The 16,813-nt window shown below is 46.3% G+C and overlaps 1 protein-coding gene across 1 annotated transcript in view; it reads left to right on the top strand.

Annotated features, from left to right (window-relative positions):
• Nucleotides 1–1,473: 1,473 nt before the first annotated feature.
• LOC118790875 (serine/threonine-protein phosphatase PP1-beta catalytic subunit) overlaps nucleotides 1,474–16,813 on the top strand; it is a 21,090-nt gene continuing 5,750 nt past the window's right edge. Inside the window, exon 1 of the mRNA XM_036547990.1 lies at nucleotides 1,474–1,712. Coding sequence (XP_036403883.1) covers nucleotides 1,661–1,712 — 52 coding nt within the window. The 5' untranslated portion in view covers nucleotides 1,474–1,660. The remainder of the gene's footprint in view (nucleotides 1,713–16,813) is intronic.

A 16,813-nucleotide genomic window follows, 5' to 3' on the forward strand; every position in this document is an offset into this window, starting at 1 on the left:
TGTGATTTTGCATTTTTCCCCCAACTTCAACCAACTCCAAGCAGTTGCTAATTATCACTGTTACCCACTGCAGTGACCACCACTGAACCCACTCGGGCATGCCTGTGGAGGGGTAGGCAGTCCTCTGACACAAAGTCACAGCAAATACAAGTTTCTACATGTCAAGTCCCATGGCTACCAGGGGGTAAAGGTCGTTGGAGGACGCCAAAGCAACTCCCAGGGTGCCTAGAGCAGAGAGACGACATCCTCTCCTTTCCAGTGGACTGGTGGTCAGCAAGTGTTGGTTTTGAAACTGTAGGGCTCAGCTTTCCTTTATTGTCTGAGTCACTCAGGAGCTCTGTTAAACGGATCGTCAAATAGCCATGCTGGACACGCTAAAAGGCAGAATGTGAACAGCCCGTGAAATAAGTCATGGTGGTGTCCTTTACCAACTATAGGACAGGAGCATTGGACACTGCAGTGACAGGGGGCGGAGTCGGAGGGCTCAGTTACGGAAATTTTTTGACTCATCCGATTAATCATTTTACAAATAAAATATCACACTTACGGTCATGCGGAAGGGTATGCTTTATGCACACCTGCGCATATCGATTACGTTAGGACCAACAACGCGCTACTTCGGTAAAACTCTATCTCCATGCGGCCAATAGCTGATCCAAGAACAGCTTTCTTTATTTACCATTATTTAAAATGGTTGGAGTACCGGATAAAGGCAGGGTTGCTGAACTCAGCATCAACGCTTGGAGGCACTGTTTACACGGAACCTTCAGACTGGGGTCATTTTGTACAGTGTCGTAATTCACTGGATGTAAAATTAGAGGGCTGCAACTTTTACATTTCTACTGCAAAAATTGTTTGGAGTGACATCCCAATTACCAAGATACCATTACAGAAATAACACATTCCACACAGATTAAGAGTGTCGTTTTTAAAGGGATATGAATCGATATTACCTAGTTTAGTTCCCAGAACAGCGATTCTCCGAGGTTAGTGGGACATTTGGTCAATCAAAATTATAATGCGTGTTCTTTCTTAAAAATACAAAATGAACCAACTAACTTAAAACAAGCGAAAGCATATTTAGCTGGAATACAAGAATACAAAGGTATGCTACGAACTTACAATATAGCCTACATGATCATAAGCTTAAAACGAAGGCTACTAACAAACTTACCGAAAAGCCATTCGGTATAAAATACTTTATAGAATCATGAAATACCTTATAAAATATTTTGATCACATTAATAACCTTATATTATTCTCAGTAAACCACAAAACCGGCACTATCTAAAATGAAAGGTGAATGACCATAATTAGTAATGTTATGGCAAATGCCTTTCCTTATTCTTATGATTGGATGTGGTAATTAAGAGAGTTGTTACTGCTGATACAAAAGCTTCAGACACAGTGCCAACACAGCTTCTTAAAAAAACAAAAATAGCCAATATGTTCGATACAATATAGACGGCGTCACTCTCACACAACGTGTTGATCGGGCAGCGAGACCCGGGGGGTTGCATTCCGGTGCTGCGGGGTGGCTGCTAGGTTGTTGCCGCCTGGCAGCGTGTGTGTGCGTCTCTGTGTGTCTGTGTGAGAGTGTGTGTGTGTGTGTGGCAACACTGAGCGAGACGGCTTTGACAGCACCCAGCTACACACAGAAATGGCGGAGGGGGAGTTGGACGTTGACTCGTTGATCTCCAGACTCTTGGAGGGTGAGTTTTTGATTTCTTGCTGTTCGTATCTCGTCGGAGTGTTTAGCGAGCTGAATCGCAGACGGAGAAAGTCGTATCCCTTCGCCCTGCTTTACTGACACTCTGCAGGGACGCCCGACCAGCAACAAGAGGCCTGGTTTGGGGGGAAGGAGAGCCCGGAATTGGAGAATGATGTCTGACCCTTGTTCAAAACACACTCCCGGCTCACAGCTAGCTTGCTTTTGTCTTCGTCCGTGTCTGCTGCGAACCTTTCATCCTTTTTAGAGGACATCGGGCATACCGTAAATTCCCTGGGCGATTTTGTAGCTAGTTTTCTCCGGGATTATCTCAACTATCTTTTCTGCTCAGCCAGTTGGACTAGCTTGGTTTGCTAGCTGGCTAGTCAAGTTACAGTGCTGGCCAAAAGTATTGGCACCCCTGCAATTCTGTCAGATAATGCTCAATTTCTCCCAGAAAATGATTGCAATTACAAATGTTTTGGTAGTAATATCTTCATTTATTTTGCTTGCAATGAAAAAACACAAAAGACAATGAAAAAAAAATTAAATCAATTATCATTTTACACAAAACTCCAAAAATGGACCGGACAAAAGTATTGGCACCCTCAGCCTAATACTTGGTAGCACAACCTTTGGACAAAATAACTGCGAACAACCGCTTCCGGTATCCATCAATGAGTTTCTTACAATGCTCTGCTGGAATTTTAGACCATTCTTCTTTGGCAAACTGCTCCAGCTCCCTGAGATTTGAAGGGTGCCTTCTCCAAACTGCCATTTTCAGATCTCTCCACAAGTGTTCTATGGGATTCAGGTCTGGACTCATTGCTGGCCACTTTAGAAGTCTCCAGTGCTTTCCCTCAAACCATTTTCTAGTGCTTTTTGAAGTGTGCTTTGGGTCATTGTCCTGCTGGAAGACCCATGACCTCTGAGGGAGACCCAGCTTTCTCACACTGGGCCCTACATTACGCTGCAAAATTTGTTGGTAGTCTTCAGACTTCATAATGCCATGCACACGGTCAAGCAGTCCAGTGCCAGAGGCAGCAAAGCAACCCCAAAACATCAGGGAACCTCCGCCATGTTTGACTGTGGGGACCGTGTTCTTTTCTTTGAAGGCCTCGTTTTTTTTCCTGTAAACTCTATGTTGATGCCTTTTCCCAAAAAGCTCTACTTTTGTCTCATCTGACCAGAGAACATTCTTCCAAAATGTTTTTGGCTTTCTCAGGTAAGTTTTAGCAAACTCCAGCCTGGCTTTTTTATGTCTCTGGGTCAGAAGTGGAGTCTTCCTGGGTATCCTACCATAGAGTCCCTTTTCATTCAGACACCGACGGATAGTACGGGTTGACACTGTTGTACCCTCGGACTGCAGGACAGCTTGAACTTGTCTGGATGTTAGTCGAGGTTCTTTATCCACCATCCGCACAATCTTTCGTTGAAATCTCTCGTCAATTTTTCTTTTCCGTCCACATCTAGGGAGGTTAGCCACAGTGCCATGGGCTTTAAACCTATTGATGACACTGCGCACGGTAGACACAGGAACATTCAGGTCTTTGGAGATGGACTTGTAGCCTTGAGATTGCCCATGCTTCCTCACAATTTTGCTTCTCAAGTCCTCAGACAGTTCTTTGGTCTTCTTTCTTTTCTCCATACTCAATGTGGTACACACAAGGACACAGGACAGAGGTTGAGTCAACTTTAATCCATTTTAACTGGCTGCATGTGTGATTTAGTGATTGCCACCACCTGTTATGTGTCACAGGTAAGTAACAGGGGCTGTTAATTACACAAATTAGAGAAGCATCACATGATTTTTCAAAGGGTGCCAATACTTTTGTCCGGCCCATTTTTGGAGTTTTGTGTAAATTGATACTTGATTTGACTTTTTTTTCTTTCTCTTTTGTGTTTTTTTATTGCAAGCAAAATAAATGAAGATATTACTACCAAAACATTTGTAATTGCAATCATTTTCTGGGAGAAATTGAGCATTATCTGACAGAATTGCAGGGGTGCCAATACTTTTGGCCAGCACTGTAGGTGCTGGCAAAGTTCCTGGACTCTTAGAGCTAGCTAGTTAGCTAGGCGTTACTGGTTGTATTCTTATATATGGTAATACATGAGTCCTGCATTCCTACCTCTGGTTATTTTTAAGTCTTGTATAAAAAGATCCAGCTCTTCGTACTTTGTAAAAGTTATATTTATATTGTATCTCTTTCAGACTAGATACTGTCGATGTGCTGTAGCCTACACTACAGGGTGCGCAGTGTGTTTTGAGAATTCGTCCTTAGCTGTCATCTAACGATAATAAATGTTAAACCATTTATTTGTTTAAGAAACAGCCCATAACAGGAGATCCCGTCTGGAAAAAATATCGATTATACGGAATTCAGAACCGTGACACGGTAGATTGGGACGGACCGATGGATGTAGCTACGTAGGAAATGTCAGTTTTAATCAAGTGGCTGGCAGACTGAATTTAGGAAACAAGCCAACGTTAGCTAAATTCTTATCTTAACTGGAACTGGTTATGATGTTAAAAACACAGTTGTGCAGGTGTTGTTACTTCGACAATTAGCTCTATCGATACCTATGTGACTGCTTTTTGAAATGGTGAATTTGGTGAAATGTTAACATTCACTGTGATTCAATCATTTACTATTTAATGTAGAGTTGTCGGAAATTGTTGCTGGACGCGGGCACAGTGCTGCATGTTCGTATGAATGAATTAGGGGTATCTACTGGGTAGACATACAGGAGCTGCCAGTCTTGTGGCCCGAACTGACATTTCCATTGTTTAAGAGTGAAAATCAAAACAACTGCGCCCAACAACCCTTTCAAATAAACATTAGAAGTTTGTTAGTAACAAATTTAGCTAACTAGATTACGTTGCATTATAATATCCTGTAATCGCCCGTGTCCCTGAATCGACTTAGAGCGGGGTATGTTAAACTAGTCTTTAAAACTAATCACCATACGCTTGACAATGCATTTTATTCTTTTCATGATTTATGTTATTGTGAACGAGTCCACAATAAGACTTTTCTTAACTTTGTTTTATATTTAAAAAAGTTGTCTTATTTGGCAATGTTTGATTTTAAGATTTGTGACCACAATATGTGTTAATGCATTTCAGTTGGATGCATTTGTTGTCACTTGCATGATTGGAACGCAGCTGACCTTTTTATTAATTCAATATATTATTTGGCCTATTCCGAACGAATGGTAATGATTCCTCGTTAAAATACTTAGTATTTATGGCTTTAGCTAACTCACTATAGTAAACTACAAATTTGGTACATAAGTTTTAAGAGTTCGTTCCGATGTTAGTCGAAAATATACCATGGTAATTAACTTTTTTTAATCTACACATTCGCAGTGTTGCTTGACTAGAACTTTCTTTTTGAAGGAAACCATTCTCAGTGTTAGATGAGCTCACAGGAAATGTCGAAATGTCATGGTCCAAATCAGGAGAAATATAAGGAAGGTTTCAGGTTTCAGCGGACGGGAGTCGTATACGCAGTTTAAACAATTCGTCTGACTTTCATTAAGCTGTTAAAGATTCTGCTTGTGTGTGACAGGGATTCGTATCTTTAAATATTTTGCAAACCGGGCAGTAACATTCTATGGCCAATACGATCCTTCACATACGTCCATGGACCAAATTAAAGGGGGAACTATTATTTTGAGTAATCACTGAAACCCTCAACTTCTCGGTTATACTTTCAGCCTTTCGAAGAAAGCCCTGTTGTTAATGTTTTGTTGTTCAGACATCCTAACCATTATTTAGGCCAACTATCCTACCTATCCATGACTGGCAATAGCAGTAAAGCTTGGCTACGTGAGGGAACGCAAAATAGGTGCCGTCGTTTACCTGGAAATGGAAAAACCACTAGAGTCTACTGTGCATGTTTGTGTGTGTGTGTCTGTCTGTGTGTGTCCGTCCATCTGTCCAACTGTGTGTCTGTCTGTGTTTTGTGTTTAGCCTGCTGTCCAGCAGGTGATGTCTGGGTCATATGGGCGCTGCAGGTGACCCATACAATGCAGCGAGCTTCCTGTAGCAGGGTGCTGCTAACCCCTATGCAGTAGCTGCTCAAACAGGGAGGCCAACGCTGAGCTATAATAAGCTTCCCCGGGGCTTCAGATGCAAGCCTCCCTGGGACCTGACACGGGGGGGTTATGCAACCCGTGAGAGGCGAGCTGGCGTCTGTGGCGGCGTGCGTGCGTGCGGTGGTCCGGGCCTGCGCATTCCACGGCTCTGAGGAAACACAGGAGAGTAGACGGCCCTCATTCCTAAGGGCTTCCAGATGTAAGCCGGGCTCCCGAACCCAGCCGGATCGCCCCGGGTCAGTCGCTTTGCCAGTTTTTTTCCTTTCTCCTTCTGGCGCCAGGCTGGAATTGCCAGGCCTCGGAAGGAAGCGAAGTTTGAGAGTGGTTCTCTTCTAACCGGGCTCGGTTCTGTCTCCCTGAGACAGCCGCATGGAGGAAACGACATCCCCTCTCTGTTTCTTTCCGGTGTGTGTTAGGTGTGGATTTGTGCACACACTGGGCAGCTTGGGCTCTTCTGTTGTTGTATATTTGTTTTTCACCCAGAAAGACACAACACCTTCTGCATGGGTGTATTTGCATGCATAATTCATGGTTACCTTCTGATAGTGAAGATAACGCCATGGTACGAATGTTTCTTCACATTGCTCCTGAGTTCAAGCACAACCTGTGTTTGATTTCAGTGTGGTCAGCGTGACGCAGTTTCCTAATACTCAAAAGACCCATGTCAGGGAAAACCACACTGCCTCCCTGATTGGAGAGCTGTATTGATATGGGACAGTTCTGTTGTTTTTTTATTTGTGTTTTTGAAATGCTGTATTTTCCCTGAGCACAGTATAGCTAAATGCTTCCCAGCTGAATAAGCACTGCACCATTGGAAGGAGGTGAAGGATTATGTGTCCTGCTTGTACTGCCATTTCCTCATATGTCATCATAGTGTGGTGGCTACTGATTGGAGGAAAATGGTTGGGGGGGGGTTTACTTCCAGTCAAGGAGGCAGAGCCCAGCGTTTGAGTGGAAAACCTCCTTTTGAGGTGAAGTAGCTTTGTCCGTTCCCCTCCGCTGCAAACCGCAGTTTGTTATTCCAGCATTTGAACAGAAAATGGAAAGCCACCTTTTTGAAGAGGAGTGTCTCTCTCTGTTCCCCTCCACTTCAGACCGCAGTTTGGAGCTTGCGTGCAGGGGAGTAGTCCTCTTTTGCTTTGGAGTCTGGGTGTGTAAATAAAGCCCTTTGAGCAACCCCCCCACCGCTGTCTGTTTTGGCTTTTGCAGGCAGGACTGAGGGAGGAAGGGTGCTGGAGGGGTGGCTAAGTCACGACTAAACGCCGCACTCCAGGGCCTGTCAGAGCGCCCTCCTCCCCCGCACTCTTCCCTCTCCCCTCAGCCGCTCATTAAAGGTCAGCAGCCACAGCTGTCTCTAATGGTGACTGCTCTCTCTCCCTCTCTCCCTCTCTCTCCCTCTCTCTCCCTCTCTCTCCCTCTCTCTCTCCCTCTCTCTCTCTCTCCCTCTCTCTCTCCGTTCGGTGGCATGCTGTTGGATGAAATGGCAGCAAGCAGTGACGGAACCTTTAGAACTAAACCCGCACTCTCGTTCTCGCTCCTGCTCGGGATATCGCCTGTCCTGGAGAGAGTGATTTGCAACTCCCCCGTCTGCAGCCTCCTTTGAGCCGTGTGTGTGTGTGTGTGTGTGTGTGTGTGTGTGTGACTGTGTGTGTGACTGTGTGTGCATGTGCGTGTATGTTATTCACTCGCCTTCTCCTCTGCCTTGAACTCGATGTTTGTTCTGAGGGACCTTTCATCTCCTCTTATTTATAAGGTTGTATGTTTCTGTTGGCGCGCTGAAGTTACTGACAGCGTGAACCAGGATTCTTGCCTTTTACGGTGCTCTGCCATCTTGCGCTCTCTGATGTCTGTCCTCGGCCTGCAGCTCTGCCCTGTAAAAACCCCGCCGTCTCTCCGAAATGCTCTGCACTGAGTGCTCTTTGACCTCAGTCTCATCCCACGGGTCCTTTGTGACGTGTCCCCCTCCGTTTGGCTTAATAACATAACTTCCTGATCCAGACACCAAAAATATACAGTATGTGCTGCTCCTCCAATTCCACATACTGTCACCCTTAAGGGCTGATGGGAAGTGATGTCCAGGACAGATTATACATGCTCTTCAACTACAATCTCTGAACTTCATCCCCCATCAGCACCTCTGGCTACTCCTTTCCTGTCGACGGTACCAGTGTCCTCTTTGGTTCAGGTCCTCGACACCTACATTCTCCCCCTCATCTTGTGAAAACTGTGAACAGTTACCCAAATAGTTCTTCTTGCCAATTTCCAGCATAGGAAAAAAATTACATTAATTCCATGAGTAAAGGGTGGGAAAAGGCCCTGTTGAGCTGTACTGTACTTTCTGTGCCAATAAATAGGATGTTTGTATGACTGCACTCTTTCAGACTCATTGTCACTTGTTCTGGGCTTACAAGCCAATGAGGAGGACTGGTGTGAGTGGGTAGGAATGTCTTTGGACCACATCATCATTATGGCTTAACAGTGTTGCTTAATTATGTTTAGGAACTGTTACGGCTGCAGAGTTCAAGTATTAGGAAATTTTTCATTCTTGGTAAACACATAATTCGGTGTTGGCGGATTTTGACAGGCATATCTGCCGCTCTTAGCCTAACTGAGTGTCGTAATATACTTAATACCAGTCATTAGAACAACTTACCAAAAATGCTGAAAATATGTGCATATGTACATTTTAAAATGGCAAAATTGGAAAAATCCCCACTTTTTTCAGCAAGAAACTCAGAAAGGAAGCTCAGGATGATCAGTCAAGGTGACACTGCCAAAACTGCTGAAAAGTTCACCTGTGGCAGTTGATTTATGACCACTGCCACTTTCATATAATACATGTTAAACATAAAACATATTTTTCAGACCCAGAACTGCGTAAAAGCAAATGCATTTGAGTATGTCCATGGATTGCTTTAGGAGTGCAGATGAATTTTTATTCTGTTACAGTAGAAATAGGAAAGCAATTAAAGAGAAATCAAACCAGACTGGCTGATCCTTTAGAAAGGATAAAACCCTGTGTCAGAAATGGGAGCAGTGTGGACTGCTAATTACTTTTTGTGATCTCATCAGAAATCGCCCATTGGTGTTACCGCCATGTGAATAGCTGTAACTGCTGGAGCTGGGATATTAATATTGCCCTATTAAAAGGTACTGAATTCAGGGCAAAGGCAACGGTAAAGTCAAATGTGTCTGTATCTGAGGTTAGTAGAGTTGACCTTACGAAATATATGCACCGGCGGCCCTTTCATAAGCTTTTGTTTTATGTTCTGAATTATTTAAAAAACAGGGGTTTGAAACTGCCATTGCCAGGGGTAGGGGTGGGACCGAATAGGTCAGACAGGGTTCGCACATCACAGCTCTGGAACACCTTGCAACTGGCTTGGACATCTGTAAGTGACTCAGAGCATCAGGTGAGTGCACCTGTCCCCTGTGTAACATCTACATCCTGGTGCACTGTGGGACACTGGGGAAAATAGCCACGTTTGCGGGAGTGTGCATCGGACAATTGCATACAGGTTGTAACAGTGAAGCAAGTTCATAAGATTATTGATTCTCAGAAATGTGTTGTGGGCTATGACTTTTTTCTGAGTGTAGACCCCACATGGATTCCCCATGGTGTGTATGATGACCGATATTTTTTGTGCTTTAACAGATTTTGACCTGTTGGCCCCTGAATGGAATTCTCAGCAAATTAAGGTTCTGTGAACGCTACTGACAGGAAGATCAATTGTTTTGCCATGTGATATGCAGTTATATAATGATATTGAGCGTAGTCTGCGTTAGGATGTGGTTCATTCCGTTTCCCTTCCCACCACCAACAATATAAATAGCAAGTGCACTCCTGTCTAGCGTGTTATTGCAGATGTGTGTCGTACCACCCATGGGAGGGTCTAACGGCGAAATGTTTTCTCGTAACAGACTGAGGCAAGCGGGCGGGCGAGCGCAGGGGAGTGTGCAGCGTTGCGGCGCGGCCGTTCCCGCAGGTGGAGCGGTCGAGCGGTCGGGCGCGAGGGCGCTCAGCGCTGTTTCGGAAACACAAAGGCCGTGCCTGTGTGACGGGCCGGCTCCTCCTGGCACCGGCGGGGTTGTGCTGCACGCAGCGGCTTTGCAGTCTGAGAAGCTTTTCCAGTGTTACTGTTGTCTCTCCTTCTCTCCACAATGAGGGGAATTCACCCCCTGCATGCTGTAGGAGGAAAAACCTCCGAATGTAGTCCGCCGTGACCGCCCCCCCCCCCCCCCCCCCCCGCCCGGACAAGCAGCATGGTTCTCTGGAGAACCTATGGGGTCATGCTTTTCCACTCTCCTGGGGGCGGAGCTTCTTGAGCCGTTGAACCACACGCTGGCATCATGCCCGCAGTGGGGGTGATATGTCTGATCCATGACGTCCTGCTTTAAAAAACAGAAGAAGGAAGTTTATGAATTTACTCCTGCATGGAGGACCTCTACCGAGTGCAGCAGGCTGAGCAGGAGAGGGACCAGCGTTTCACTGTGCTGCTGTCATTAAACTTTTAACAGTTTCAAGACAAAGATTAGAAATGAACAATCTTCAGTTTTGTGTAAAGTGTGTGGAGGGTTTTCATGCTAAGCTCTTTCCAAAAAATAAACCTGAGGCGAGTAGATGGATTTCACAAAGTTGATTTCGAACGGCTTGGTACACAAAGCATAAACACACTCCACGGGTGCGTGTTTTTTTTGCGGAAAACAACCCTGTCTGCTCTTTAAAGATCCTGCCACAAGCATGCGAACTGGGCACGATCTTCACTCCCGTGAAACTAGATGACGCGAGCAGCGGAACATCCGTGTGTCTGAAAACCATTGGCTGCTCTCGCACCACGCACCTTCGGGTGACTCTGCATGCGCTCGCAACGCTCCTGCAACCTTTCAGCAACCTTTCTGTAGAGTTTCAGCGGGGGCCTCAACCGCGAGGGAGCAAGCCGACAGAGATAAAACGGGGCATGGGGAAGGCACGCAATCTGTCACACAATCACCACCCCGAACAGGACGTCCCAGAGACCCTGCTGAATGTCAAACAGCCCCCCCCCCCCCCCCAACTCCTCTCCCCTCTAACTTTTTGTGTTGAGGAACACTTCAGAAATACTCCAGCTGTGAGCTGGCACCCCAGAAATAGTTACTTAGAATGGCTCGACTTGTCAAAAAGAAAAAAAAAAGAAAGAAGCAAGAGGAAGAGCTGTAGAGCCGTAACGGATTGCATATTAGAATGTCTGTGAAAATTCGAATGTAACTCCTCTCCAACTGAAACCGCTGTGCCCCGCCCCCCTACACAAGGAGGGGAGGCCATTGGTTGGAATAGATTTATGCAAATCGGATAGAATTTGCTACCACTGTATTTGTTTGTGGTGCATGTGTCGGGGCCCGGTGGAGACTGGGCAGTTGAGCTAGGCTACAGTGAAGCTGTAGATGGCCAGGCCGGGGTTACTCATTCATGGCTGTGGTTGCTCTCTCCCTGCTCTGCTCTGGTCCTCACTGACTCCATCCCTCTTCCTCCAGATTCCCAAACAGTGACCATATATAGTCATCCCTTGAACGGTGGACTTTCCATAACATCACTTATGTGCGTTCCCCCCCCCCCCTCCTGCTTCTCTGCTGCCATGGCCTGAAACCTGCCCACATAAACTGAGGGAAAACCGTCAGAACTGACTTTTCAGAATCAAAGACATCAAAGAGGGAAAATATGACGAAAGTAACACTGAGTGGGCTGCAAAACTGAGGCTGTAACCCTCCGAAATCGTCCTGTTCTGGAGTTTAAAAATGTAATTGGCAATATGTGCCGTTAATACTTATCCGAGTTTTGTTTTTGAAAAGACTTACCTAACTAACAACGAAGAGCTGCTCATGTTTTTGTGAATTGTTTGCTGTAAGAGGAACCGGGCCAACCTTTTCATTCAAAGTAAACAGCTGGCGATCTCTGTTAACCTTTTGTAGTCCTGCTCACTACACTTATCTCACACCATTTTCTACTTGGAGGTAGTTCTTTACTGGAAAACTTTAGTGTTTAGCTCCTGCACTGCCGTCACATAGGGTCCTTTTCCTTCCTGTTTTTTTTTTTGTTTTTGCGACTTTGTGAGCATGGAACTTTTGCGTTGGCTTTGCCTGTTGTTGTCAGAGCAGGATGAGCGTCACACGGTACTGAGATTAACGTTGGTTCTCTGTGCTTCGGCTTAGGTCTGTGAGGGTTACACAACGGGTCACTCGAATGGAATGCCTGCGAACCTTTCTGCAAGCGGAGGGACAGTGGCCCTCTGGTGGAATCTCGGAGCCGAGCTTGGCCACTTTCCCTTACTCTTAACCACTGAAAAAACGAGCACCGCAATTCTGGACCGATCGGACCCAGCTGGACCCTAGTTGTGTCCAGTTGTGTCCAGAGAGAGACCCATTGGAACAGCTAGCCCTTAACACCAGCTCAATAGCAGTGTTAAAACTACAAGCTCCAACTTGTAAAGAATTTATCACTGTAGCAAGACCAAAAAAGATCAAACATTGCCAAGAAAAAATTAAAAATTAAAAAGTGATATATTTCCCATATTTCCCAAAAATCACATGACAGGTAACAGGTGACACATTTTGCACTGCCTCGTAAGCTCAGGATCCTGCTAAGAGAAATATTTGAAGGTACACATGGTTCTGAAGTCATCCAGTAGAAACAGTGAGGGGTCAGAGAGGGAACTGAGGCCCCCTGCCTTATTTTGGGAGTTGGGGGTTGGAATTTGCCTGTCCTCCAGTTAGGGGTCATTTTGACCAGACTGTCAGATTACCCTCTCGACACTGATCTGATCCAAGAGAAGCTTCGTGCATTGCCTGCAGTCAGTGCATACAGTAGATTCTATTAGGCCTCCAGAAAGCTAGGGGCAGCAGTGAGGGGATTGCTTATTCTCTCCTAAGTGAATCAGAGAGGCTGGGAAGAAGAGTGGAAGAGAATGGGAGGGAGAGAGAATGAGAGGGAGTGAAGGAGACTTGGAGGGGGAGAGAATGGGAGAGAGAATGTCAGAGTCTGGGTGGGAGAGAGGGAGAGAGGGGGTTGGGGGAGTGGAGGAGACTGGGAGGGGAAGAGAATGAGAGAGTGTGTCAGAGACTGGGAGGGAGAGAGGGGGTTGGGGTGCGGGAGTCAGAGTGGCTTGGAGGGCGTGATGAGATTGCTGATCTGCACTGCAGTGAGCAACGGCCAAGCTTAAGGTGCTGCATTGCTCTGGGAACACAATATATGCACTGTTACCAGGGGTCTCTCTCTCTCTCTCTCTCTCTCTCTCCCCCCCCTTCCTCTATCTCCCCATCAATCTCTCCCTTTCTCTGTATCGTTCTCTATTTCTCTCCCTCTCCAGCTCTTTCCCAAGATTCAAGTTGTGCTTTATTGGTATGACTTTCAGGTGTACAGTATTCACAGTTAAGGGTTAATGGGAAATAAACGCAGTCGGGTATAATAAAGGCCCAGTATTAGCTTTATTTGGCAATATTGTGCAAAGAGGCGAAGAAGGGAGAAAAGGATTAATATCAGAAGGACAAAAACTGAACAAAATAAAAATAGTAACAACAGTACAGATAAGCATAAACCCAGGAACAGACATGTTGGTGTTCTTGCTGGCCCTGGCCTTCATTCCTTCTCTGTTCTCCCATCTTCTCCCTCTTCCTCTCTGTGTATCAGTCATAGACTGTTGCAGGGACATTTCCCCCAGGCTCTGGAATTTAGGGCTGGTAGCCAAGCAGGAGGACAGTGGGTGTCCTAAACGAATGTTATTAGGACTCTGCGCAGGATCAAACTCCTAACCTCGCAGGGTGAGAGCTGACCCCAGCTGCAAGGCCACTGGCCACTCCTCCACTTCTGTCAGAGTCACAACTAAAGAAAAAGGAGATCCAGCACCAGGGAGCCTCCTGTCACCTGTGGCACAGGTGGACGTTTGGGTGGACGGACAGGCGGGAGGGAAAGCGGGGGGGTTCGGGTGGTAGGAGACACTGCTGCGGGCGGTCCTGATTAAACCGCTGACTCAGTGTCAGAATCCGACACCCCATGGAGGGAGCAGGGCCTGAATTCCACCCTAATGAGCTTGCCTTCTTATTGCCTTTAATTCCCTGTAATCGACTCACCTGGTTTCGATCTCCCTTCGGACTATATTTAGGAGGGCAGTCTGGAAGGAGGACCAGAACCTTGTGTGGTCAGACGCAGTCCAGCGGTCAGAGTCAGGCATGGTCAGGATTGGCAGCGGTACACTGGTTACGACTGCATGTCATTGTGTCTCTTAACTGAAGGACCACACAGTGCTGCTCCAATAACAGCACCCAAGAAGGTCCTCACCCCCAGCGGAGGACTAACATAGCTCACTGATACAGCGCCTCCATCGAGGTCCTGTGTACCTTTCCATATGTTAAAGTTCTTCAGCTGAGCATCCGTTTGCGAATGCGAGGGGTGGAACGCGGGGGTTGGCCTGGCCTTTGTGCAGTGAGAGTGTGCGGGGTATCCACCAAGAAGACAGTTGGCTCCTGTGTTGCCATGGTGACTGTCCGTCAAACCCCCCCTACAAACACACACACACACACGCACTCCCTCTCTTGTGCGGTGCAGTGAAAGAGGAGTCTCTCACAGTCAAGGTCACAGGTGCGTGTGTGTGTGCGGACCAGGTGTCCTTTCCCTCGAGCAGGTGTGTGTGTCTGCGGCTGTCTGCGTGTGTTTGCGTGTGTAGGTGTGTGTGTATTGTCGTGTTGCCTGGCAGCTATTGGGGGGTCCCTGTTTACCAGCGTAACCCGATCCAGCCGGGCCTGGAGAAGTGCCGCTCTCAGCTGTCTGGCTGACACACTTCCTGATTGGTCCTGGCTGGTCACGTGGCCGGCCCGGCCCTGTATAGATGTCAGTGCAGGGGTGTGGGAGACGGTGGGGGGTGGGGAGGTGCTGAAATTCCTCCTCTGAGCGCCTCGGTCGAGCCTCCTTGTGTTTCTTGCCTGCATGTCCGCCATCTGCGCTATCTGTGCTATGCAGGGCAGCAGTGAGGTGTAGAGCGAAGCAGCAGGGCCTGCAGCCCCCAAAACTGCTGGTGTGATTCCCCTGTGTCGGGCGCTGCTGTTGGACCCTTGCGCAAGGTCCTTACCCTGAATTCCCTCGGTAAATATCAGCCGTATAAACGGACAGCATGTAAGAATGCAAGCTATGTAAGTGGCTCTGTGTAAGGGCAGCTGCTGGGCCCCACGGCTAGTCCTGCATTGTGTGTCTTGTTCCCTGTTTCACAGACCTGTCATTCTTGCTCTGAATCCCTCCCGCGGACAGGGGAGAATGGTATCAGATGGTACTGCCACTGGGGCAAAACACAGAGTTGTTCATGTCACACGTCACAAGAGTATAGCTCATCCCGCTGCGAGTGAAACGCTCGTACTGCGGGGTCCCCAGCGGCCTGCGGGAGCCTGCCGGTGCACTCCTGCCTGTACCTGCCCCGTCTCCAGGCAGAGAGCCCTGTGCCCGGGCAGGGAAGGCCAGCTCAGCGCTTAACACTGCAGGAATAGCAAGGGTTGCTGCTGATCTCTTTGCACACAAGGGATTCTCTTCAGTGATTGGCTTAGACAATCTACATGGTGTGGCCAAACAAGTCAGAGGTCAGTTGTGAAAATATATTGCAAATATTACACAATCCATCATTTATGGCCTGCTTTCATGTTTTTGAATAAACATCATAGCATTTTAAGGCTAAACACGTCGTAAAACACTGATATAGTTATACATTTGCATATTTGAAAGGTCTACCAGCTGATATAATACTTGCCATATGTTTTAACATTTACACTTTCAGTGTCTCAGTACTGTTTGTATACTCCTAACATTTTTAATTTCGTACTCATATTGTTATACACTTTCATATATTTCCCATGTATTGACTTAGAATTTTTTCGTAATGGAGTGATCTCTGATTGGTGGGCCCGGTACAGCCAGCACGAGACACCAGCCATTTGAAAGTGTCCCTTATGATTGGCATGGAAACGCCTGTTTACCATGATCTCTGTCACAGCTGTCACCATGATTGGCTTGACCATAGCCTGCTTGTTGTGTCTGCTCAGTCTGGGATGGGTTTGTTGTCAGAAAACACACTTTTTAAAGCCAGCCCGGGACAGCAAGGTTCATGTTTGTTGACCTGCCCTGAACATGACTTGTTTTTTATGCAGTACTTAATCTTTTTTCATCAAGTATACAGCAAGGGCTTGGGTGTCTAAATATAGTAAGTGAATTTCATCCAATTATTTCACACTAAATGAGCCGTATGAAGGCTAATGGCTTTAATTTGAGGTCAGTAAACTGTTTACCTGTCCTGCCCTGAGAGGTGGCAGACAGAAGGCCCTCTCAGGGCTTCACTGGTGCCCATTGAAAGAGGAGTGTTTTTCTAATCGCAGTTTTTATTTGGTTTAGCACTTACTGTGTCCCTTCTATTGGCAAACCGATGCCCTGATATTTACCGTGTTAAACAGAAGCACACTTTCTGGTTTTGGCTTTCCATCTGTTTTTGTTGTCATTGCAAACAGAAAAAAATTCCTGGAAATATTAAAACGGGAAACGGGGAGGGTTATCTCTGGATGATACCGTACTTGGTGTCGTATCACCAAAGCTGATTGGTGAACGCGCGTGGACTCAGTACACACTGTGCAGCCCACCCTGCCAAAAGACCTTGGCCCCTGTGGCCCTGTGCACTGAAACGCCTCATACTCGAATTTCAAAGGTTGCCTCATTATAACATGAAAAAAACAAAAAAGTTCTTATATTCAGCAACTACATTTCATATCTACACAATAAACATATTCATTCTTTCAATCTCTTAGATTTGAGTATAGGGGTACTCAAGATGACATCTTTGACAATCAATTCAGTCTGCTGAGCAGAATTCTAAAATTGTTAACATATTTTTTGTGGTTGTTGGTACTCGTTGCTCTTTTTATTTCCATTCGATTTCCATTTCTTTTCCATTTATTAAACTGAAGATTTTAGTGTATAATGGAATTAATGGGGCCCAATTT

Source organism: Megalops cyprinoides, chromosome 16, assembly GCF_013368585.1.
Source record: "Megalops cyprinoides isolate fMegCyp1 chromosome 16, fMegCyp1.pri, whole genome shotgun sequence".
Taxonomy (NCBI): domain Eukaryota; kingdom Metazoa; phylum Chordata; class Actinopteri; order Elopiformes; family Megalopidae; genus Megalops; species Megalops cyprinoides.